At 30.7% G+C, this 25240-nt stretch overlaps 4 protein-coding genes across 8 annotated transcripts; 1 reads left to right on the top strand and 3 right to left on the bottom strand.

The window, feature by feature from the left end:
• Nucleotides 1-115: 115 nt before the first annotated feature.
• LOC105201887 (motile sperm domain-containing protein 2) lies at nt 116-3804 on the bottom strand. 2 transcript variants are annotated; one of them, XM_011170164.3, is made up of 9 exons: nt 3570-3804; nt 3005-3151; nt 2437-2614; nt 1948-2317; nt 1570-1645; nt 1365-1474; nt 1049-1249; nt 832-966; nt 116-751 (listed from the first exon to the last, which is right to left on the bottom strand). In XM_011170164.3, the coding sequence occupies exons 1-9, from the start codon at nt 3649-3651 to the stop codon at nt 575-577; spliced, it is 1476 nt and encodes a 491-aa protein (XP_011168466.1). In that variant the 5' UTR covers nt 3652-3804; the 3' UTR covers nt 116-574. The 2 variants fall into 2 exon arrangements, with proteins under 2 accessions (XP_011168466.1, XP_011168467.1); XM_011170165.3 differs by lacking the exon at nt 3570-3804 and adding an exon at nt 3214-3398.
• LOC105201886 (protein POLR1D) lies at nt 3642-6489 on the top strand. Of its 2 annotated transcripts, none has more exons than XM_011170161.3 (3): nt 3642-4032; nt 4470-4525; nt 6048-6489. In XM_011170161.3, the coding sequence occupies exons 2-3, from the start codon at nt 4503-4505 to the stop codon at nt 6262-6264; spliced, it is 240 nt and encodes a 79-aa protein (XP_011168463.1). In that variant the 5' UTR covers nt 3642-4032; nt 4470-4502; the 3' UTR covers nt 6265-6489. The 2 variants fall into 2 exon arrangements, with proteins under 2 accessions (XP_011168463.1, XP_011168464.1); XM_011170162.3 differs by lacking the exon at nt 3642-4032 and adding an exon at nt 4260-4397.
• LOC105204388 (carnitine O-palmitoyltransferase 1, liver isoform) lies at nt 6372-10994 on the bottom strand. The gene is made up of 14 exons (XM_039453913.1): nt 10866-10994; nt 10639-10775; nt 10266-10542; nt 9726-10046; nt 9300-9499; nt 9028-9232; nt 8827-8934; nt 8691-8716; nt 8353-8418; nt 8000-8111; nt 7629-7898; nt 7397-7546; nt 7111-7320; nt 6372-6922 (listed from the first exon to the last, which is right to left on the bottom strand). Exons 1-14 carry the CDS (start codon nt 10950-10952, stop codon nt 6824-6826), a joined length of 2268 nt encoding a protein of 755 aa, XP_039309847.1. The 5' UTR covers nt 10953-10994; the 3' UTR covers nt 6372-6823.
• A 5054-nt stretch (nt 10995-16048) lies between these two features.
• On the bottom strand, nt 16049-21040 carry LOC105198984 (carnitine O-palmitoyltransferase 1, liver isoform-like). Of its 3 annotated transcripts, none has more exons than XM_039453914.1 (14): nt 20894-21040; nt 20667-20803; nt 20290-20566; nt 19487-19810; nt 19061-19260; nt 18789-18993; nt 18588-18695; nt 18429-18454; nt 18150-18215; nt 17797-17908; nt 17426-17695; nt 17194-17343; nt 16908-17117; nt 16049-16708 (listed from the first exon to the last, which is right to left on the bottom strand). In XM_039453914.1, exons 1-14 carry the CDS (start codon nt 20972-20974, stop codon nt 16610-16612), a joined length of 2265 nt encoding a protein of 754 aa, XP_039309848.1. In that variant the 5' UTR covers nt 20975-21040; the 3' UTR covers nt 16049-16609. The 3 variants fall into 3 exon arrangements, with proteins under 3 accessions (XP_039309848.1, XP_039309849.1, XP_039309850.1); XM_039453915.1 differs by having other exon boundaries at nt 16938-17117; XM_039453916.1 differs by having other exon boundaries at nt 20667-20798; nt 20894-21022.
• Nucleotides 21041-25240: the final 4200 nt, after the last annotated feature.

Below are 25240 nucleotides of genomic sequence, written 5' to 3'. Positions count from 1 at the left end.
AAACAGTTTAATTATAGAACCGTGTACATTATATACGCAACCTACATTAAAGCCATATAATTAAATATATATAACAATATTAGGAAAATGAAATCAAGGATATATATAACAAAAATTTATGCCTATATATCAATCCACGAGTTTAATATAATCAGGATATTTCATAGAATATGTATAAAAATAGCAGTTTTAATATAATTTTACAATATACTGTACTTCTGCATACCTTGCATTACAAAACACCACATGGTAACTTATTAGATGATAATTACACGTGTATACATGCATATATGTATATACATGTATATTTGTACATATATATATGTATGTATGTACATATAAAAAAATGACATAACATAGTATATAATTAATTTCTAAAGTTACACAAAATAAACATCTATAAATATTTTCTTTTGGAAGAACAGAAAATGTATAAAAACTTTAACATGTTAATTATTATGTAATAGAAGATAATATCTTTGCATGATTATAGATTCAATTTAAAGATTTTTTTAAATATTTTTCTAATATATCAAAGTTGTTCTTATTACAAATACGTACTTTCAAACATGTTTTAATCACGAGAAAACCGACATTCTTGTTGATCCACCAAATTTTTAATATCTACTTGTAAAATATAGCCCATAAACATTGCCATTAAAATGGTCAATATTATGGAAACTAAAAGCATATATTTTACAATAACAATCTCGCTGTATATTTTGCTGTTATATTTTTCTAAATGGTTTATCTGAAATTATTATGATGCATATATTAAAATATTTTAATATATATTTAGAAAATAAGGCTGTGCAATATTAGCTTACGTACCTTAGAAGAAAATGCATCAATACGATCATTTCCTGCTACTGTGGAAGTTAGCGCAGAATGAGATTTTTGTATTTCGTTATTTTCGATAGTACCGTCGCAACATCGCAATCGATGCATCTCTGTCGCCTTTTCAGACTACAGGGGAGACAGTATTAGCATGTGAACAATTTTATGTATGAATATTTAAAATCTGAGGTTAAATATGGAATTAATTTACCTTCCAGAGTGCACTCAATTCCTGCGCTGTAGCAGTTGCATTTTTTAATGGGAGGCACATGACTAGAAATCGATCGTTGTACAATAGACCGCGTACATTATAACCAGGTTGCAGTACAACCGTAACATTTCTTTGTTCAGACGGTTGCAGAACTCCCGAACTTGGCCGTACTCTAAATTTCTCAGGCGACGTTGTCTTTATCTATAAAATCACCACACCTATGTTATTTTAAATTTCTAGTAAATTTCAAGATTATTTCTAGTAAATTTATTTCAAGATATTGTTATAATAGTAAAACAAAATTTATATCATATACCTTATAAGATAGAGACTTGTCAGTTTTAATATTTGTAAGCGTAATTGTCCCAGTGATATCATTCCCATCTCTATTAAATGTAATTACTTCTGAGGGTTCTATGGATAACACTAGAACAAATAGCATTTAATGCATCTCTGCTTTTTATATTACATATTTTAGTGCAATGTAATAAGTTTATGCATAAAGTAAATTTTATACGTACATTGTTCTTCATTAATCTGATCTCCAATACTAGTCGGACTTTGCTCCGTGAGTGGTGAATTGTCTACAAAGTGGACCTAGAAAACATATAGTATGTTTAAAGAAGGTATTGAACAGATTATTAATCAGCATGAGTAATTTCAAATACATCTGCATATTCCATTTTATTTAACATTCCTTTGCTCAGGAAAATAACTAATTTGAAGTGTATGATATGAAAAACAAATTAATGTGATTGACAAAAGAACAGTAACAAAAAAAAAGAAACTCGATGACAAAAAAGCATCCATAATAAGTATAAACATCTTGACATTATTCGTATTACATGTCATACAGTTATTTCAGTTACATAAAAAAAAATATATGTAATACGTAATACCTTTTTATTATCCAGCTTGCCATTCATTACGCCATCTCCACTCGTTTGCTCGTCAGAGACAAACTTAAAGGTATAATCATTATTACCTCCCCAACATTTCATCGCATCGTTTGCATTGACAAAGTCCTTCAAGTTGGATTTATTAACAAACTTAATCTTCGGAATAGCTTTAGCGGGTAACCATGATTTTATTATTTTAAAAGTTGCATTTAAAATCCAGGCCATCTCAAAAATAATGATGTAATTTAAAAAATTTGGGTAATAAGATTTGAATAGACCAATGAGATACTTGGTAAGTTCCATATCCATATTTGAAAGTCCAGCTTCTGCCATATCAAAAAAAAGTGATATCTGATTTCCATTTCCTTCTCTGCAAATACAAATAAAAAATTTTTAAAACAGTATGAATGGATTACAAATAATTTCAATGATATTTAAAATTTCCTTTGTATAAAGATGAGGAAATTATAATATATAAGGAATATATACCTTTCTAATCTTTCAAACCAATAAACTATGCATCTCTGAAGCTCTGGAAAATCTCTTAATCCTTTAACATGCAACTTTGATTTAATTACAAAAAGTTTCTTGCCATCTTTATCTTTACTAAAGCCAAAGACTACGCCTTCTTCTAAATAATCTTTCCTGATATTATCTTCGGTGATATCTGTAACCCAGTTTACAATGAAAGATATATTTATTTACTAATAGAGAAAAACATACTTTATTTTACATTATTCTAACATTAACCCTTTCAGTGCTTTTTGATGAATGGTTCATGTGCACACAGAATATTGCCTATAATACAATTCAATGCTGAACACTTTCATTTATTATTATTAAAGCCAAACATATACTTGCTTACACAGTGCTCACAATATACCATTTGTCAAATATGTTTACATGTTTACACAACACTGAAAGAGTTAGATTACACCTTATTCAAATTAAGACATATATAGATTTGACAAAACAACTTTTACAGTTTTATGTTACCCTATAGAGAGTAGTAGAAACTAAAAACTGTATCACACACAAAATTTGGATATAATATTACCATTTGTTCCAAACTTTCTTCTCCAAGTGCAGGTTTCCCAAAGCATATTGAGTGCCTCCTGTTCGTTGAACTCATGATGTTCTAAAAATCGTCTCAGCCAGTCATCACTATTCTTTATTCTGGTTATATCAGCAGGGTGGAAACCTCCTGTGAAAATGATTATTAATCAGTAGGATCCAGAAAAAAAACAAGTACAGTTTTCTTCTCACATTTCATAATTCTGTAAATAATTAACATAAGCAAACGCATCTTCAATTATACACATCTAGTTCTTTGTCAATTAAAGCGCCAATTGTTTTCAATTGAATACGCGATCGACTGGATACGACCTTTGCACATGTTACATGAGCATCGTTACACACACGTACATACATACACACACATACACATACACACACACAACATATATGTGTAGAATGTATAAATAATTCTTAAAATAGCGATACATTTTTCATCTGTCAAAAACTGCCGTGATTGGTTTACATATGTACGATATTAATACACGTATGCCAGAAATCGCTTTTGATCACAGAGAAAAGGGGAAAAGGAGCCCATGTGTACGTACTGGAATCGGGTGGTCCCTCGTCATCCAGCTTTTTGAAAAACTTCTCGCGCAGCTCCGTGATCGCTTTCGCGTGTGTTTCCATCTTTCTTCGTCAGGCTAACGGCCGGGAGGATGACACTTTGACCGGCCCCAAGAAACTGCCACACGATAGCGAAATGATAATTATTTGTTCGCCCGCCTGGCCTGTGCGTGCCGTGTCGCTCTGCTGCGCGTGCTGAGCAAAATTCCCTTCTACATACGCACAAGTCCGTGCCCACTGGTGCCCACCCCGACCGACCGGCGCAGATGGACACGTCGGAAAGTGAAATAAGGACACTGAAGGACACTTGAGGAGAGAAGGGGAGAAGAAAAAAAACAACACGAGGCACCGAGTGTGCACAATTGAACCAAACGGATTGTTCGCGATTTTATCTAAGCCAGGATATCAGGAGAAATTGCAGACGACGCCGCCCGAGCTCTGACGGTATTCCATTTCGAATTTATCACTTTAGCCTCGAGCCACGATAATTGCAGCTGTGATTAACGGACTCTCGCCTTCCCCACGACGATTCTTGCGTCATGTCATGAGAGAGCAATGTATAATTTTTTTTATGATAATTTATTGTCGGTGCTCGCGGATGATTCTCGGTGAACTCTTCACGTCCATAGTTCACTTTTCGTGCCTGTGAATCAGCTGTGAAAACAGCCATCTTTAGTAATTGTCAGCTGTCGCAATTATCATGTGGAAGCATCCTTATGACAATCTTCGACAATCCTTACAAAGCTTGTTACGTGATGTTTGATTACAAAAGGTCGTAAATTCATCAGGCACGTCGCGATTGCTAAAACGTAATCTACCGTTCGCATACAATCGCAAATTTCTCATAATATTTATGTAATATTTTCGCTTGTTTCTTTCAGAGTTGAAGACAATAACAATTCGTGACAGACGATATGGATGACGAAACGCTGAATAAGTAATTATACGATTTCACCACGCGTTATTACATTTATGTTATAATTTTCAATGTAGTCCATAGGAAAGATTCTTTAAAGTTTAAAATATATGAACGGCTGCTTTTAGTTTTTGCTTCGAGGCTCAGCTGTTTTGCAATGTGATTTATTCGTATGATATCAGAGGCGAGAAATGACACGCAATAAAAGATTTGTTCTTTTCCCACACCCTAGAGAAGGACTTGACTTCTCGCACAGTTTATCTTTTCTCTTTTTTGCCAATGTGAAAAGAAAAAGAAGAAAAATTAACTGCGCTAAAAGTTCAGTTCCAGAGTGTGGAAAAGAAACAAGTTGAAATTAATTGCTACAATTTTATTTTTTAGTTTTCCATTAAAAATATAACAATTTTGTAATCCTAGAACTTGTAAAGTATAGTGCAAATTATTTTGACTATCCATTTGCAACAAATTTACAATTGTCAAAAACCAATCACCAATGATTTTTGAAAGATGAAGATATACCATTATTCTAAAAATTATTTCACACTTCCACGTGACTTATTGAACATATGTCTCACTTTGCTACACATTTTATAGGTTTTAAGATTACAAAACTATATTTTTAAGAGAAAACTTAAAAATAAAGCTATACATATTAAGCTTATAAAGCTGTACGTACAATTAATTTATTTTATGTCACATCAAGTCTTTGACATTATGTAAACAATATTGCAGTATGCAAATTTTGGAACATTGTTGTTTAAGTATAACAAATGTATTTGAAATTGAAATATTACTTTTATAATGTAATATATTCAAACATATAATCATAATGTGTTTAATTTTATCAATTTAAAGCTCGACTTAAATAGACTATTTATTCTGTGAACAAAACACTATTATCTCAAATTGTGACATTAGAAGTGCAAAAAATACATAATAAAAATTCTTGTATAATATAAAATATTAAAATGGAAATTTAGTAAAACATTAATCAATCAAGTTTTATAAAACATAGTAAAAACTTTTATTTCATTTATAATCATAATAAATAAATAATAATCACATAGCTGGAAATGAATTATTCCTAAATAATCCAAAAATTAAATAAACTATATTCACAGCTAAAAATTAATAATTTATATGTATATATATATATATTTTTTTTTTTTATTTAATTTCTTCTCGATACATACAGATAATTTTCAATATATAAGTTTGTTCTGTCATTTACAAATATTGCTATATTGAAATATATTTCCATTTTATTATATTTTGCAAAAATTTTATTATGTATTTTTTCTCTTCTGACGTCTGACATAATGGTAATGAGTAGCCTTAAGGAAGAATCTTGAAATAAAAAACTAACAAGTGAGGCAACTTGGCTATAAAAGTTATATGTGACCTTTGTTATTATCATTCTATATGTCAATATAATAAATACTTACAGAAAAAACTACGCAAAAACAAAGATTTATCATATTATGATTTTATCCTTAGTTATGCAATAGTACTGTCGCTTCGAAATATTAACATGTATTTTTAGACTGGCAGCTGAAGCTTTACTAGAGGAAGCTAAACTTGGTGCACGAAGGGCTGAAATAATGGGTCCCAGTGGATGGGTAAAACCTAAAGAAACCGTTAACAAAAGATTCCTTCATTCAACATTACGAAATGCAGTAATATCAAACAAGCATCGATCACTGAAGAAAGATAAAGTGAATGTTCAACCCCGTAAAGCAGACGCCGTTAAAAAATCGTAATGCTAGTATCATTCTTGCGTATTTCTGGTATTTTTGAACATTTCTCATTTCTCATTAGGAGGGAGAAGAAGAGATGTGATAGATATTGTTATTAAAATAAACAACTGTAGTTTTTTTTTTATTTATTCTATTATAGTACATTCATTCATGTTATAATTAAATATTACATATTTTTGTATGAAATAAAAAAAGAATTCTATAAATATACCAATAAACAGTACAAAATGAATTGTTAATTGATTATTATTATTGTACAAAAATATTTTTAATGTTTTGAAAATGATAGTATTTCTTTTCTTGCCAACATTTAAGTGTATTACATTTTTTTAATAACGTATTTTGAATTTTGGACACGTTATTTTGTCTTAAAACCTTTACCTTTTAAATAATTGCTTATGAAAAACTTAAAAATTATAACTTGAAAATTATATTTTAAGCATTATGTTTATATTATTAAATCCTTCCATAAATCAAAAAAGTTAACTAACATAAATTCCGCTTCATTCCGTGGTTTATAATTAATTACTTTTTCATACGACTGCTACAGGTAATGAACAAATTATATAGATCCGCTCTGATGTATTTTCTTTTTTTGTTCCAGCAAGTTTTCCATATCGCTAAGTGCTTTTTCGATTTGCTTCGCAAATTTGGCGGCATTCTATAAATTTTGAAATTATTTTATTATTACAAAGTATGATTATTGTTATAAAATAAATAACTAAATATTATATTTGATACTATATTGAAATATAATAGAAACAATGTAAATATTTATAATACAAAGCAATTATCATGAAACTGAATTATAATATGTGAGTGTGATAAAACCGAAAACAATTATTTCACCGTTTTTGACGAAGATCGTTTACTAGAAACATGGAAAAATAAAAGGTCTTCTCCCGCAGCCGTATAAGAAACGCCATAACCATCATCGGTCACAGGACCAAATCCACCACCAAATGAAGGGCAGTCAGGGTGCTTTTTAAAATCTACTAATAAACTTAGGCCTTGTGGCGTTTGTGATGTTGACAATAGCCATGGTTCACGTAGAACCTCCTGCAATAAAAAGCATTTATCGTGTTTAATAAGATTACATTTAGTAATCAAATATAATAGGAAATGAAACAGCTACCTTCAAAAATGGTGAATCTATTTCTAAATACTTGGATACTACATATAAACCGAATAAATGCCTATCTATTCCTTTACCACACATAGCATCTAGATAATTTTTTTGATGTCTTTTTACTGCATCCATTAACAATTTGACTCTTTCCTTTACCTATGTTAACAGAAAAATCTGTTAGAAATACATAGAGGAACAGATCTTTGTACCATTCATTTATTATTTCATTTTTGTATACCGTTATCATTTTGTCTTCCATAGCCTTAACCCATCTACAAGATTCAATAGTGCATGATCTGACCGTTTCTGTTCTACCGTTTCGGAACAGTCTCGTTATGGAAGCTTCATAAGTTAAATCAAATTTACCAGCATCGCGGTAATATGCCAATTGCAATGCCATTTGTATATAACCATCTGGTGATATGGAATTAGCTTTTATCAAACCTTTACCATAAGCATCGTGCAGATAAACACGTAATTCGACATCATTTAATATACTGTGCGCTACCTGTTAAATTAAAAATCTATTGTTTTATATACATAGTCATGATATTTGTTAAATGTCGTACATGTATTATATTTAGATAGGAAAAGAGTAATTTTTATTACCTTATAAGATTGCTCAATAGCTTCGATACATTTGGTATTTAAATTCCATTGCAATCGAGTTGGAGCTGGTGGTGTAAATTCCGGAGTACCCACATTATGCCCGTCCTTATATCTGAGAATAATATACCTTTCTTAGACGATAAAGAATTTTAAATTTCTGTATCTTATTTTATTGAAAGTATTGAAATTTATGAACAAAATTATATAGTAACATGTTTATTTGAATAATAAGGACTATATTTACATCATCAGGAATAGATGATAATATATAACAGTTTTTTCAGAAGCGCAAGAGAGAACAAATAAATAAGGATGCACAATAAGTCATGTAAATTACGGATTATATTTCTTACTGTTGATTCAAAAACTCCGAACATACTACGTGTTCTGCCAGATGTTCCATGAGTACACCATCTGCCCTGTTCATTTATACTTATTTTATATATAGTAATTTAATAAATGCATCAATTTGTATACAAAAAATCTTATTTTAATGAAAATATAGATCTAATTGTATTTGTAATATACTATGAATAACAAATTAGCGATTTATATTCGTCTCTGTTAAAAATAGTTGAAAATAGAAAAATTTTCTAAATTTTTTATTTTAAATAATTATTGCTTATATGATAAAAAATGTCAGAAGAATATTAAAGATTTATTATTATTTATACATAAAATATATACTCACCAAGAATGTTCTGCGTTCAAGCCAATCTGTGAACAGAAATTATTTTTGTGAAACATTGAAGTTAATGACAAGTTTCGCTACATAATTATATAAAGATATATTATACATAATTATCTAAAAATATAAAGATACTCACTCTGCCATTGCTTCCAATGCACAGCGTAAAAGATTTATCGAACCATCGATCATGTCCTTTTCCATGTAATAGGATTCTACCATAATTGTCCAACTTTTCTGGATGCTTCTAAAACACGAAATGACAATAATTATATAAATATTGCAAATATAATCTATATTAATATTATTTTAAATATTAGGATTTTATTAGCTAACGTACTGGATCGTATTCATAAGGTACATCGTCCAATGCAACCACAAATGCAGCCTTCTCAATAATATCCAAAGAAGCCTTGTTTACACCTTTCGCGAAGAAGTCTTTCCTGGCCTGCGCCCAGGCAGTTCTTTCGCCAGCTGTTAAAGCAGCCAATTTCTCCTCTCCTTCCGACGGTGTTGAATTATCGTCCAAAATTTGTTGAATCTGACTGTAAGGCAATATTATCACAATACACGTGTGTAATAAAAATGCATATCGATAAAACGATAACTTACAGTTCTATCTCGCAGGCTTGAAGAATTCTATTTCGATAATAAATTAAAACTTTGAAATATCTGCCTTTATGATATACTACAATATGTTTAGCATCTTGATAATGCACGATTTTGTCACATTCAATTCCTGGAATTCGTGTAGTGTTGAATAATCTTTCATACTGCCAAGAACACAATGGTACTAATCCTTGGACTAGAGTCTAAAAATATACATATGTAATGTTTTAAATATAAACCTTTTATTCCTATAAATGAATTTGTACTTGTTACATAAAAGTAATATGCAGCTCTTGTATAACACTTTATGCTTTATATATTTTTTGCAAAGAAAAATGAATAAAAACGGTGATTATTTTTGCCTTTACTGAATGTATGACAATCTATCTATTTTTAATATAATAGTGACTATTAGAAAGAATTACTAACCGGTGCTAACTTTTGCCGTTCGATAAGACGTCTATATTGTAAGCAGTACCATATTGCACCTGCGGTTCGCGCGACTTGCGAGTTTGTAGGAAACCAGATGTTGCTTATTCCATAGTAATTCGAGTTTACTATTAAGGGTGATCTTACGCGCAAATAGACGTACTCCTCCCACCAATCAGTCACATAGTTGGTAGCCCTCCAAGATTTTAAGACCAAGTAACGTTGCAACTTGACTCCGATGCCATTTTGGAACTCGTTGGCCAGCTTTTCCATGCGAGCGTAATTTTCATCATCGAGCAACGGTCGTACGCTCTTCAGATACTAATTAAATGTACAATATTTTCATTTTTCCATTACAATGTTAAAGAAGAAATGCTTACAACAATTATGAACTACAAATTGAACTAGAAACTAAATTAAAATATTTACTCGTCCAACAATAAAAAAAATGTAATTACATATCGAATCCAATTTATGCGTGTGAGAAGCGAGTGCTTATTTATGTCTAATATAAAATCATAAATACATTATTTGTCTAACCCTTTTTATAGTATCGGGTACTGTCGGTAACGGTAATCGTGGCAGTAATCCTTGGAAACTGTAGAGCATGGGCTTATGCCAACTTGAGAATAATTTCACCAGCAATAGCCAGACCTGGGTTAATTTGGACGGCTTGTAACCTTTGCCTCTCGTCTCATACATCCATCCTTTATATAAGAGTAACAGTTTTAACGTATTCCGAATTGCATATATGACTGCCAGCCATAGAAACAGCGCAACCACGAAGGAGCCTGCCAGGTGTGCGAATATCGAGGATCTGCCATAAAAAAAAGGGTTTTAAATTATTGTTAATCCGTGCGCGTGCAATAAACCGTATATAATTTACAATTGATACATGGAATTATAGATTTACCCAGAAATATATTGGGAAATTTTTCCAACGAGGTCATACGGGATTTTGTAACCAGCAAAGTGTATCGCCGTTACTAAAATTACAGCGATCCATAGGCTCTCTAAAGAAGCCGGATAAATACCGTTTTTCAGGTTGTTCTATGAATAGGTTACATATATAAATATGCGTAAATAATATTCGATATTTGTATTGAGAATGTTCAAATCAGCCAAAGCTCCATAACTTACTTGAAACCGAAAGAATCTCTTCTTCCACGGTTGTACACCAGAGAACCAGACCAAGTGACGTACTTCATCTCGATCAAAGTCTTCCATCCTTCGTGTGTTACAAATACTAAATGATTCGGACGAATGAGCTTTCGTTATTCCGCGTTAGCCTTCTTGTAAAATATGTGCATTAAAATTTTTTTTATAATTAACATATTTCGCAACTTAAAATTATAGCTTAGGCTTGCGTTGGTATTAAAGCGATAAGAAAAAGTAAAAAGTAAAAAAGTACAGCGTTTTGAATAATGCTAAAGGAACAGCCATATGATTATAATCCGGAACACAAGATTATTAAGATATATGTCAGTCCAGAAAGCAAATAATATAAGAAAGTTAAAATTAAAAAATCTAGTTTTTACTAAATATAATAGAGTAAAATATCAAACTTTTTCAATAAACGGTAATGAATTGAAAATTTGCAATGCATTTTAATTCATTTGAATACATTTTGGATAAAAAAACAGCATTTATGTCAATTCAATTTTATATCATGGTTTAAATAGATTGGACGATTCACGAGAATTTCTTTTAGATTTAAAAAATAAAAATCACTTTATTTCAATCTAGTTTTATGGATTATATGGTCCGCATAACTGTCTTGGATTGAAAAAATAAAAAATCTTGTAATTTTAATCTCACTTTATGTATTAAAATAGATTCAAGAAATTTTTAAACTTTGATTGGATAGAAATGGATTTGTGTGGTTATTACCGAATCCAAATTCTTGATTTTTTGAATCTATTTCTATCGATTTTAAATATTTTGAATCCATTTTCGTTTCCTAGATCCTTTAGTTTCGAAGAAAGCACGTCGAGAACATCGGTTAAACTACAGAGAAGAGGCAACTTTATCATGAAGAACTACGCGATTGTAATGATGATAACGATGCAAGCTGAACGCAGATGTACGCACCAGTTGAATTTACTTAAACCACAACTGTGATACACACGAATACTTACGTGAATTGCAAAATGTCTCCAAACTTTTATACACGGGCCATCATATGGCAACGAGTTTGGTGTACTTCTATGTGCAAATCACTGTCCACGGTAGACTTACCCAACAAACAGAAATGGATTAAAAAAAAAAAAAAAAATGGATAGAAATGAATTTAAAAAATCAAGAATTTGGATTTGGTAACGACCACACTAATTCATTTCTATCCAATTAAAGTTTATAAAATTCCTTGAATCCATTATAATTCATGAAATAAAATTAAAATTACGGAATTTCTATTTTTTTCAATTCAAAAAAATTATGCGGTTTGTATAATCCATGAAACGGGATTGAAATGAAGTGATTTAATTCTATTCTTTTAATCTAAAAGGAGTTTTCGCGGTTTATTTAATTCATCTTAATCCATGTCATAGGATTAAAATGATTTAATTGCTGTCTTTTAATTCAAGATGCAGTCAAATGAATTAAAATGGATTATAAATTTTCAATCCATTTTTATTTACTGGCTATTGTATAACAAAAGTCAAATATATTCGACTTTCAAAAAAATGCCTGAGACTGCACTCGGCTTAAATGATTGCACATAATTTTTATCATTCCTCTCTCGATCTCCGTTCTGTTTTTTTTTTTTTTTTTTATTAAAAGTATAAATCTATTTGTAGTAACAAAAAAGTTGTAGTAATATTTCTATCCGATAAAACATTTTTCTCGCATAATCATATTTAATCACATAAACTTATAAGAAATGTTTGTCCGTATAACCATGTATAATCCGTTATATAATTATATATATTTTTATATAATGCTGTCTAATTCTTATGCATTGTATATATATAAATTCCTCATTATATATTTTCATCTATAGTAAATACTTAAGCTTTATATATGATTTATACATGATTAATAAAAGATTCCAGTTCATGCATACATTTTTATATATTGATATAAAGTTATTGTGTAAGACATACACCCACATAGCACGGGAAACTGCTGGGGAACTCTTGGGGGAGCTCATCAAATTGTTTTAGTTAATTTTAAGCTTCAAAAGAACTCGCACAAAGTTTCTCGGAAGCTCCTACGTTCGCTTTTGAGAGCTCTCTGTCAAGCTTTATTTAAGCTCCCTGAGATCCTCATTTAAGGGAGCTTAGCAGCCTGAACTCCTAGGAAGCTTATTTCGTCGAATTTTGGAAACTCCCTGTGACTTCCTGGAAGCTCAGCAACCTGAACTCTCTAGGAACTTAATCGGTGCTTTGCGCTGTGTGGGTATATATATCTATTATATTTATATAATTAAATATAAAAAATAAGACTGTAGATATATTTTATTAATATAAATATTTAATACGATATTGTTATTTAATATATTTGTAGTAATAAGGAATTGCGAGCTTGTTCTCCATGCCAAAGATCTGTATTCAAATCCATTCAGAACAAAGAAACTAATGCCCGTCGATTAAAGCGATAAAAACACCATTTAAAAAAATGGAGGGGCCAACTTCACACGAGAGGAAAAGATGTGATATATATTGTTATTAAAATAAACGTTTTTTAGTACACAGAATTCTCGATAATCCTATAAATATAATTATTTATATCAATAATTTTAAATAAAAATTAAATAAACTATGTTCGCCAGAACTCTTTCAAGAACTCATCTAGTCTTTTTATTTATTCTATTATAGTACATTCATTCATGTTATAATTAAATATTACATATTTTTGTATAAAGTAAAAAAGACTTTTATAAATATACCAATAAACAGTACAAAATTAATTATTAATCAAATATTATTATTATACAAAAAATATTTTAAATGCTTTGAAACTGATAGTATTTCTTTTCTTGCCAACATTTAAGTATATTTCATTTTTTTTATAACGTATTTTGAATTTTGGACCCGTTATTTTGTTTTATAACCTTCATCTCCTAAATAATTGCCTATGATAAACTTAAAAAAATTATATTTTAAACTTCTATTAAGCTGGATCCCCCACCAGCAAAAATCGAGTTTGTACTAGGTCAAAAATTTAGTGTTTTTTAGGTGCTAATTTAGTACCCTAGTCCGAATTTTGGTGTTCAAACCGTTTAGCAATAATTAAAAAAAAATGAGGGGGTGCAGCTTAATGGCAAGCTGGACCCCTCTATAATAAAAAATATATATATAGTGGTCACAAACACAAAACAAGTACACTAGAATTTAGTGCTAATTTAGTGCTCAAAGAAACCCCTAAAATAAATTAAAAATATATAATTGTTTAAAAAAATATCACTATATACTAAATGTTTATTAGACATCGTAGTATCAAAATAAATTAATTGCAAATTTGATGCTCGATGCAAACTGCTAAAAAATAAATTGTTTATACGCGGAGAGCACGCGCCGCGCACTAATTTTACTCTCCAGATTGTCGCAGAATTTGGTGCTCGTAAAAATCTTAAAATGTTCTTTAGACATCGTAGTATCAAAATAAATTCGAATTTAGTGCTCGCTACAAACTGTTGTATATAATTAGTTTATGCGCGGCGCGTGCTCTCCGCGCATAAACAATTTATTTTTTAGCAGTTTGCATCGAGCACCAAATTCGCAATTAATTTAATTTGATACTACGATGTCTAATGAACATTTTGGTATAAAATTTTTACGAGCACCAAATTCTCCGACGATCTGGAGAGTAAAGTTAGTGATAGATATTTATTTACTTCGGCTTATTTTACATGCCAAGAAGGGACTTGGTTTACAATGAGTTCCTTACCACACGCATCCATCCATAATCCATTCTTTCGCCTCGCGACCGCTGCCTACTTACCTTATAATACTATTTACATCCTTATTACCTAATATTTACAGTTCTCTTACCCTGCTACATACATTCTTTATCTACTCTAAAATTTACATTGTACTTTATTTACATTTCCATATGCCTATCATCATTTCGCCTTATCCTGTTCTTTGTGTTACCCATTTTTTTACAATCTTTCTTATCTTTACCTCTATTTTACATATATACGCTTATGCCAATATTTATCCTACTTTTACCTAATCTTATACCTCTACCTCTTCTATTGCTATTGCCCCGTTCTGTTTAGCTCCTCTTCCTCTTCCTTATTAATGTCTATTTCATTTCTTAATTTCTCCTTCTGTTCCTTTATTTCTTTCCTCATCTTTTTCATTTTCTTTCTCTTAATCCATATCCTTCCTAAAATTCTTTCTTTAATCCTATCAAGATTATCTTCCCATATTTTTCCCATAATCTCGTCTTTTCCTTTGCCTAATTCCGCCCAATCCTCTTACAAATCCTGACAGTTCCCTATGTAGTGTTCCATATTATCCCAACCTTCTTCGCAGAACACGCATTTCCTTTCCTCTTCTCCTAACTAATATTTATTTGCCTCTTCCATATTCCCACATCTCAAATTTATTAGTGCCCTGATTCCCTCTCTTCCCCTTATCTTGTTGATAATTTTCTAATTTCTAGGTACCTAGGTCCGGATTCCCCACTCTTTACCTCTTATTCTCTGTATTTCTTGTTGTATCTTGACTTTAAAATCCTACTCTTCTCTTCTTGCTTCTGTATATCCCTCTCTCTCAATTATCTCCAGTTCCATCTCTCCCCCTTCCTCCTCCCATGCCACTACTACGCTCACTCCCCAACCATTTTTATTGTAATATTTTTCCCTCTCTTTGCTATATAAATCCTTCCTTCTTTTCCTCTCTTTCTCCATCCAACAGTACTTGACTAAATTACCTGCTACCCCGTTTTTGATCCTATCTTCATATCTTTTGGCCCTAATTCCCCATCCTATACGCAGTTTTTCCATTCCCAATTCCCTGGTTACAATGTATCTTGGTGTGCAAAAATCTAATTCAAACAGCCATCTAACGTAGTCTAACATTATTTTCTCCAACGCTTCTTTTTCTGCTCAGTTCCATATTTCCGCTCCATACGCCATCACACTCTGAATCAGGTGAGAGTAAAGTTAGTGCGCGGTGCGTGCTTTCCGTGCATAAACAATTTATTTTGCAGCAGTTTGCATTGAGCACTAAATTCGAAATTGATTTATTTAGATACTCCGATGTCTAAGGAACATTTTAATATATAATTTTTACAAGCGTCAAATTCGATGATCTGATAATTAATTTTTTGCTATATCGGACAGGAGGAATTAATAATTATTATTATATTAATAACTTTGAATCCTGTTATATTTATATTATTTGTTTTCCATATTATTTTACTACCAAAAACATACAAATTTGATGGTCTGTAAGTATTATTCTCTGAGATCGCAATGCTGCGCTAGATATATAGTGATATTTTTTTAAACAATTATATATTTTTAATTTATTTTTGGAGTTTCTTTGAGCGCTAAATTAGCACTAAATTCTAGTGTACTTGTTTTGTGTTTGTGATCAGTATATACATTTTTTTTATTATGGGGAGTCCAACTTGCCATTAAGCTGTACCCCGCCGATTTTTTTTTTAATTATTGCTAAACGGTTTGAGCGCCAAAATCCGAACTAGGGTACTAAATTAGCACCTAAAAAGCACTAAATTTTTGACCTGCAAACTCGATTTTCGCTGGTGGAAGGTCCAGCTTAATAGAGGTATATTTTTAGCATTAAGTTATGTTTACATTATTATGAAATCCTTCTATAAATCAAAAGAGTTAACGTTATAAATTCCGCTTTATTCCGTAGTTTATAATTAATTACTTTTTCATACGACTGCTACAGGTAATGAATAAGTTATGCAGATTCGCTCTGATGTATTTTCTTGTTTTGTTCCAGCAAATCTTTCATATCGCTAAGTGCTTTTTCGATTTGCTTCACAAATCTCGCGGCATCCTGTAAATTTTGAAATTATTTTTATTACTATAAAGTATGATTATCGTTATAAACTAAATAACTATATATTATATTTGATACTATATTAAAATATAATTGAAACAATGTAAATATTTAAAATACAAAATAATATAAAACAATTATTATGAAACTGAATTATAACATGTGAGTGTGATAAAACCGAAAACAATTATTTCACCGTTTTTGACGAAGATCGTTTACTACAAACATGGAAAAATAAAAGGTCTTCTCCCGCAGCCGTATAAGAAACGCCATAACCATCATCGGTCGCAGGACCAAATCCACCACCAAATGAAAGGCAGTTAGGGTGCTTTTTAAAATCTACTAATAAACTTAGGCCTTGTGGCGTTTGTGATGTTGACAATAGCCATGGTTCACTTAGAACCTCCTGCAATAAAAAGCATTTATCGTGTTTAATAAGATTACATTTAGTAATCAAATATAATAGGAAATGAAACAGCTACCTTCAAAAATGGTGAATCTATTTCTAAATACTTGGATACTACATATAAACCGAATAAATGCCTATCTATTCCTTTACCACACATAGCATCTAGATAATTTTTTTGATGTCTTTTTACTGCATCCATTAACAATTTGACTCTTTCCTTTACCTATGTTAACAGAAAAATCTGTTAGAAATACATAGAGGAACAGATCTTTGTATCATTCATTTATTATTTCATTTTTGTATACCGTTATCATTTTGTCTTCCATAGCCTTAACCCATCTACAAGATTCAATAGTGCATGATCTGACCGTTTCTGTTCTACCGTTTCGGAACAGTCTCGTTATGGAAGCTTCATAAGTTAAATCAAATTTACCAGCATCGCGGTAATATGCCAATTGCAATGCCATTTGTATATAACCATCTGGTGATATGGAATTAGCTTTTATCAAACCTTTACCATAAGCATCGTGCAGATAAACACGTAATTCGACATCATTTAATATACTGTACGCTACCTGTTAAATTAAAAATCTATTGTTTTATATACATAGTCATGATATTTGTTAAATGTCGTACATGTATTATATTTAGATAGGAAAAGAGTAATTTTTATTACCTTATAAGATTGCTCAATAGCTTCGATACATTTGGTATTTAAATTCCATTGCAATCGAGTTGGAGCTGGTGGTGTAAATTCCGGAGTACCCACATTATGCCCGTCCTTATATCTGAGAATAATATACCTTTCTTAGACGATAAAGAATTTTAAATTTCTGTATCTTATTTTATTGAAAGTATTGAAATTTATGAACAAAATTGTATAGTAACTTGTTTATTTGAATAATAAGGACTATATTTACATCATCAGGAATAGATGATAATATATAACAGTTTTTTCAGAAGCGCAAGAGAGAACAAATAAATAAGGATGCACAATAAGTCATGTAAATTACGGATTATATTTCTTACTGTTGATTCAGAAACTCCGAACATGTTATGTAGTCTCCCACGTGTGCCATGATTGTAGCATCTGCCCTGTTCATTTATACTTATTTTATATGTAGTAATTTAATAAATGCATCAATTTGTATACAAAAAATCTTATTTTAATGAAAATATAGATCTAATTGTATTTGTAATATACTATAAATAACAAATTAGCAATTTATATTCGTCTCTGTTAAAAATAATTGAAAACAGAAAAATATTAAAGATTTATTATTACTATATATAAAATTATATACTCACCAAGAATGATTTACGTTAAAGCCAATCTGTGAACAGAAATTATTTTTGTGTAACATTGAAGTTAATGACAATAAATTTTGCTACATAATTATATAAAGATATAATATACATAATTATTAAAAATATAATTAAATAAATTAAAAATATAATGATACTCACTCTGCCATTGTTTCCAGTGCACAGCATAAAAGATTTATCGAACCATCGATCATGTCCTTTTCCATGTAATAGGATTCTACCACAATTGTCTAACTTTTCTGGATGCTTCTAAAACACGAAATGACAATAATTATATAAATATTGCAAATATAATCTATATTTATATTATTTTAAATATTAGGATTTTATTAGCTAACGTACTGGATCGTATTCATAAGGTACATCGTCCAATGCAACCACAAATGCAGCCTTCTCAATAATATCCAAAGAAGCCTTGTTTACACCTTTCGCGAAGAAGTCTTTCCTGGCCTGCGCCCAGGCAGTTCTTTCGCCAGCTGTTAAAGCAGCCAATTTCTCCTCTCCTTCCGACGGTGTTGAATTATCGTCCAAAATTTGTTGAATCTGACTGTAAGGCAATATTATCACAATACACGTGTGTAATAAAAATGCATATCGATAAAACGATAACTTACAGTTCTATCTCGCAGGCTTGAAGAATTCTATTTCGATAATAAATTAAAACTTTGAAATATTTGCCTTTATGATATACTACAATATGTTTAGCATCTTGATAATGCACGATTTTGTCACATTCAATTCCTGGAATTCGTGTAGTGTTGAATACTCTTTCATACTGCCAAGAACACAATGGTACTAATCCTTGGACTAGAATCTAAAAATATACATATGTAATGTTTTAAATATAAACCTTTTATTTCTATAAATGAATTTGTACTTGTTACATAAAAGTAATATGCAGCTCTTGTATAACACTTTATGCTTTATATATTTTTTGCAAAGAAAAATGAATAAAAACGGCGATTATTTTTGCCTTTACTGAATGTATGACAATCTATCTATTTTTAATATAATAGTGACTATTAGAAAGAATTACTAACCGGTGCTAACTTTTGCCGTTCGATAAGACGTCTATATTGTAAGCAGAACCATATTGCACCTGCGGTTCGCGCGACTTGCGAGTTTGTTGGTAACCAGTAGCTATTGTGAATTCCATAGTAATTCGAGCTTACTATTATGGGTGATCTTCCGCGCAAATAGACGTACTCTTCCCACCAATCAGTCACATAGTTGGTAGCCCACCAAGATTTTAAGACCAAGTAACGTTGCAACTTGACTCCGATGCCATTCTGGAACTCGCTGGCCAACTTTTCCATGCGAGCGTAATTTTCGTCATCGAGCAACGGTCGTATGCTCTTCAGATACTATTTAAATGTACAATATTTTTATTTTTTCATTACAACGTTAAAGAAAAAATGTCTAGAACATTTATGGACTATAAACTGAACTAGAAACTAAATTAAAATATTTACTCTAACAATAAAAACAAAAGTAATTACATATCGAATCCAATTTACTCTTGCGAGCAGTGAGTACTGTAAGATACGCAAAAACATAAACCTCGAATCATAAAGGTCAAAGTCAGACTGTTGATATTTAAGAAACAAACACCAAGATGCCAGTGGAGCCTTGGTTTAGCAGTGAGAGTACTAGTTGTTGGAACAAGGGATTTCGAGTTCAAATTCACCCAAGCTCCTTTATTTTTCAACTATCTTGCAGAAAATCTACATTGGCAGCAAAGGTATATGAAGCAGTAATAACGCTATCTTGCAGATCAACAAACAGTATCTTACAGTACTTATTCATGTTCAATATAAAATCATAAATACATTATTTGTCTAACCCTTTTTATTGTATCGGGTACTGTCGGTAACGGTAATCGTGGCAGTAATTCTTGGAAACTGTAGAGCATGGGCTTATGCCAACCTGAGAATAATTTCACCAGCAACAGCCAGACTTGGGTTAATTTGGACGGCTTGCAATCTTTGCCTCTCACCTCATACATCCATCCTTTATATAAGAATAACAGTTTTAACGTATTCCTAATCGCATATACGACTGCCAGCCATAGAAACAGCGCAACCACGAAGGAGCCTACCAGGTGTGCAAGTATCGAAGACCTGTCGTGAAAAACAGAAGGTTTCGAATTACTGTTAATTTGTGCACGCGCAATGAATCGTATATAATTTGCAATTGAGACACGGAATTATATAAACTTACCCAGAAATATATGATGAAACTTTCCCAACGAGGTCATACGGGACTTTGTAACCAGCAAAGTGTATCGCCGTTATTAAAACTACAGCGACCCATAGACTCTCTAAAGTAGCCGGATAAATACTATTTTTCAGGCTGTTCTATGAATAGAATGCATATATAAAGATACGTAAATAATATTCGATATTTGTATTGAGAATGTTCAAATCGATCAAAACGCCATAACGTACTTGACACCAAAAAAATCTCTTCTTCCACAGTCGTGCATCACAAAACCAGTAACATATTTCACTTAGATCGAAGGTTTCCATCTTTCATGTGTTACAAAAGCTAAATACTGCGATCAAATGGGCTTCCGCTATTCTGCGTCAGCACTTTTGTGAACTATGTGCATTGAAATTTTTTGCAATAATTAACATATTGCGTAGCTTAATTATAACTTAGGCTTGCATTGTTATTAAAGCGAGGAGAAACAACGTTTGGTTTTCTGAATAATGTTAAAGGAATAATTATTGTGATTATAATCTGGAACACAAGGTTATCAAGATATATGCCAGTCCAGAATGCAAATAATATAAAAAAGTTAAAATTAAAAACCTAACTTTCATTGAATGTGATAATAGAGCAAACTATCAAAGTTTTTCAATAAAGGGAAATGATGTTGAAGCTAGCAGCGGATTCGCAGCAGCAGATTCGTCAAAGCAGGGATTCTCATTCAAAATAAAATACATAAGAAACTTTGACATATAAAGGCAAACTAGCAAGTAACTGCACGAAATACACTTATACGCTTCTAAATAGATCAGACTATCCAGAACAATTAACAAAAATGCGCAAGTCTACTAAATTGTTTAAATTATATTACGAGTTATTGCAGAAACAAGGGAAGGAAGCCTCGGTCGGGGCTGCAAATTTTTCTAGAACATCTTTATAGCCTTCTAAATCAATCCCGATTAATAAAAAAAATTAAAAAAAATGCGCACGGCTACGAAAAATTATTTAAACAATATAAAATTTATTGCAAAAACAGGAAAACGAAGTCTCGGTCGGGGCTGCAAATTTTTTTAGAACATCTTTATAACCTTCTAAATCAATCCCGATTAGTAAGAAAAATTAAAAAAAATGCGCACGGCTACAAAAAATTATTTAAACAATATAAAATTTATTGCAAAAATGGGAAAACGAAACCTCGGTCGGGGCTGCAAATTTTTTTAGAACGTCACTATAGCCTTTTAAATCAATCCCGACTAATGAGAAAAATTAAAAAAAATGCGCACGGCTACGAAAAATTATTTAAACAATATAAAATTTATTGCAAAAACAGGAAAACGAAATCTCGGTCGGGGCTGCAAATTTTTCTAGAACATCTTTATAGCCTTCTAAATCAATCCCGATTAATAAGAAAAATTAAAAAAAATGCGCACGGCTACAAAAAATTATTTAAACAATATAAAATTTATTGCAAAAATAGGAAAACGAAACCTCGGTCGGGGCTGCAAATTTTTTTAGAACATCACTATAGTCTTTTAAATCAATCCCGACTAATGAGAAAAATTAAAAAAAATGCGCACGACTACGAAAAATTATTTAAACAATATAAAATTTATTGCAAAAACAGGAAAACGAAGTCTCGGTCGGGGCTGCAAATTTTTTTAGAACATCTTTATAGCCTTCTAAATCAATCCCGACTAGTAAGAAAAATTAAAAAAAATGCGCACGGCTACTAAATTGTTTTAATTATATAACGAGTTATTGCAGAAACAAGGGCTTGGTCGGCGCTGGAAATTTATTAGCAATCATATTAAGGTTGCTTGCTAGCGCCGTATAGGAATATAATATTGTCATTATAGAAAAGAAATAGTATGATTTTCCAATTTTCTACTTTGATGTAAATTATAGATCAGAAATATAATTTGACTGCTAAACATACATATTGTTATCTCTCTTTGCGCTACCCAAGACCAACCAACGAGGGGGTGGCGAGAATATGGTCTCTTTTTTTGTTTTGTTCTTACTGTTTGTGAATGTTAAAATTTTTTTGACTTTTTTATATTAAAATTTATTTGCGTTTTTGGTATTAGAATTTTTTTTATTTTTTAGTTTTTGCAATAAATTTTATATTGTTTAAATAATTTTTCGTAGGCGTGCGCATTTTTTTTAATTTTTCTTACTAGTCGGGATTGATTTAGAAGCCTACAATAATGTTCTAAAAAAATTTGCAGCCCCGACCGAGACTTCGTTTTCCTGTTTTTGCAATAAATTTTATATTGTTTAAATAATTTTTCGTAGCCGTGCGCATTTTTTTTTAATTTTTCTTACTAGTCGGGTTTGATTTAGAAGCCTACAATAATGTTCTAAAAAAATTTGCAGCCCCGACCGAGGCTTCCTTCCCTTGTTTCTGCAATAACTCGTTATATAATTTAAACAATTTAGTAGACTTGCGCATTTTTGTTAATTATTCTGGATAGTCTGATCTATTTAGAAGCGTATAAGTGTATTTCGTGCAGTTACTTGCTAGTTTGCCTTTATATGTCAAAGTTTCTTATGTATTTTATTTTGAATGAGAATCCCTGCTTTGACGAATCTGCTGCTGCGAATCCGCTGCTAGCTTCAACATCATGAATTGAAAATTTGTATATTGTATTTTAATTTATTTAAATGTAGTTTGGATTAAAAAACAGCAGTTAAGTCATTTTAATTTTTTATCATGGATTAATATTGATTGAATGACTTGCAAGAACTCCTTTTAAAATAAAAAAATAAAAATCACTTTATTTCAACCCGTTTCATGGATTATATGGTTTGCATAACTGTCTTGGATTGAGAAAAATATAAATTCTGTAATTTCAATATCACTTCATGGATTAAAATAGAGTCAAGAAATTTTTAAACTTTGATTGGATAGAAATGGATTTGTGTGGTTATTACCGAATCCAAATTCTCGATTTTTTGAATTTATTTCTATCGATTTTAAATATTTTGAATCCATTTCCGTTTACTGAATGCTTCAGTCTCAAAAGAGGCACGTCGAGAACGTCGGTTAAACTACAGAGAAGAGGCAACTTCATCACGAAGAGCTATGCGATTGTAATGATAATAACGATGCAAGCTGAACGCAGATGTACGCACCAGTTGAATTTACTTAAACCACAACTGTGATACACACGAATACTTACGTGAATTGTAAAATGTCTCCAAACTTGTATACACGGGATGCCATCATATGGCAACGAGTTTGGTGTACTTCTATGTGCAAATCACTGTCCACGGTAGACTTACCCAACAAACAGAAATGGATTAAAAAAAAAAAAAAAATGGATAGAAATGAATTTAAAAAATCAAGAATTTGGATTCGGTAACGATCACACTAATTCATTTCTATCCAATTAAAGTTTATAAAATTCCTTGAATCCATTGTAATTCATGAAGTGAAATTAAAATTACGGAATTTCTACTTTTTTCAATTCAAAAAAAAGGTGTTTTCGTAGATTATCCAATCTATTCTAATCCATGACATAGGATTGAAATGATTTAATTGCTTTTAATTTAAGATGTAGTCAAATAAATTAAAATGGATTATAAATTTTCAATCCATTTCCGTTTACTGGTTACTTTATAACAAAAGTCAAATATATTCGACTTTCAAAAGAATGTCTGAGACTGCACTCGGCTTAAATAATTGCACATAATTTTTATCGTTCCTCTCTCGATCACCGTTCTGTTTTTTTTTTTTTAAAACTATAAATCCATTTGTAATATTTCTATCCGATAAAACATTTTTGTCACATAATCATATTTAATTACATAAAATTATAAAAAATGTATATAAATATGTATAATCCGTTATATAATTATATGATTTTATGTAATGCTGTCTATTAATGCTGTTTTTATGCATTCTATATATATAAATTCCTCGTTATATAATTTTCATCAATAAATACTTATGCTTTATATATGATTTATACATGATTAATATAAGATTCCAGCTTATGCATACATTTATATATTTATATAAAATAATTGTGTAAAACATATACATTATATTTCTATAATTATATTTAAAAAATAAGACTGTGGATGATACATTTTATTAATGTAAACATTTAATATGATATTGTTATTTAATATGTTGGTTGCAATGTGATACAAGGAATTGCGAGTTTGTTCTCCATGCCAGAGATCCATGTTCAAATTCATCCATAACTAATGCCCATTTCCACCAATGTAAATTAACTTTGATCTCAGTTTAACTTTATCTTTTTTCCAATTCTTAGAACTAAAGAAAAATAAAGACGAAATTAAACCGAGTTTAAAATTTGTTTACAAAATAAGCATAAATTGGTTTTTAATCAATTTAGAAGCAATTTACTTCTCGGAAGGCAAAGGCAAACCACCGAGAATATATTTTTGAATACGTTAAACTTTGTGCTGCATGTAATTTTAAATGCATTAAATTGTTATTGCGTATAAATTTTGGTAATTGCCCTGATTAATTATATATTTATACCCATTTGTACTAATTTATTATTAGATTTTATGTGGTTTTTTGAAATTTTTTTTGTTAGGACTTGGTT

The sequence above is a fragment of the Solenopsis invicta genome, chromosome 9 (genome assembly GCF_016802725.1).
Source record: "Solenopsis invicta isolate M01_SB chromosome 9, UNIL_Sinv_3.0, whole genome shotgun sequence".
Taxonomy (NCBI): domain Eukaryota; kingdom Metazoa; phylum Arthropoda; class Insecta; order Hymenoptera; family Formicidae; genus Solenopsis; species Solenopsis invicta.
The sequence above is the reverse complement of the archived record's forward strand: the minus strand, read 5'-3'. Positions and strand labels throughout refer to the sequence as shown.

Coding starts and splice junctions, on each gene's coding strand:
- LOC105204388 (XM_039453913.1), bottom strand. CDS start 10,952: ATGGAAGACTTTGATCGAGATGAAGTACGTCACTTGGTCTGGTTCTCT. Junction 9,233..9,299: donor CAAGCCTGCGAGATAGAACT/GTAAGTTATCGT, acceptor ATTGCCTTACAG/TCAGATTCAACAAATTTTGG. Junction 7,547..7,628: donor TGGAAGACAAAATGATAACG/GTATACAAAAAT, acceptor CTGTTAACATAG/GTAAAGGAAAGAGTCAAATT.
- LOC105198984 (XM_039453914.1), bottom strand. CDS start 20,974: ATGGAAACCTTCGATCTAAGTGAAATATGTTACTGGTTTTGTGATGCA. Junction 18,696..18,788: donor TACCTTATGAATACGATCCA/GTACGTTAGCTA, acceptor TTCGTGTTTTAG/AAGCATCCAGAAAAGTTAGA. Junction 17,344..17,425: donor TGGAAGACAAAATGATAACG/GTATACAAAAAT, acceptor CTGTTAACATAG/GTAAAGGAAAGAGTCAAATT.
- LOC105201886 (XM_011170161.3), top strand. CDS start 4,503: ATGGATGACGAAACGCTGAATAA. Junction 4,526..6,047: donor GATGACGAAACGCTGAATAA/GTAATTATACGA, acceptor ATGTATTTTTAG/ACTGGCAGCTGAAGCTTTAC.
- LOC105201887 (XM_011170164.3), bottom strand. CDS start 3,651: ATGGAAACACACGCGAAAGCGATCACGGAGCTGCGCGAGAAGTTTTTC. Junction 1,475..1,569: donor TCAGATTAATGAAGAACAAT/GTACGTATAAAA, acceptor TATTTGTTCTAG/TGTTATCCATAGAACCCTCA. Junction 752..831: donor TTGATGCATTTTCTTCTAAG/GTACGTAAGCTA, acceptor TAATAATTTCAG/ATAAACCATTTAGAAAAATA.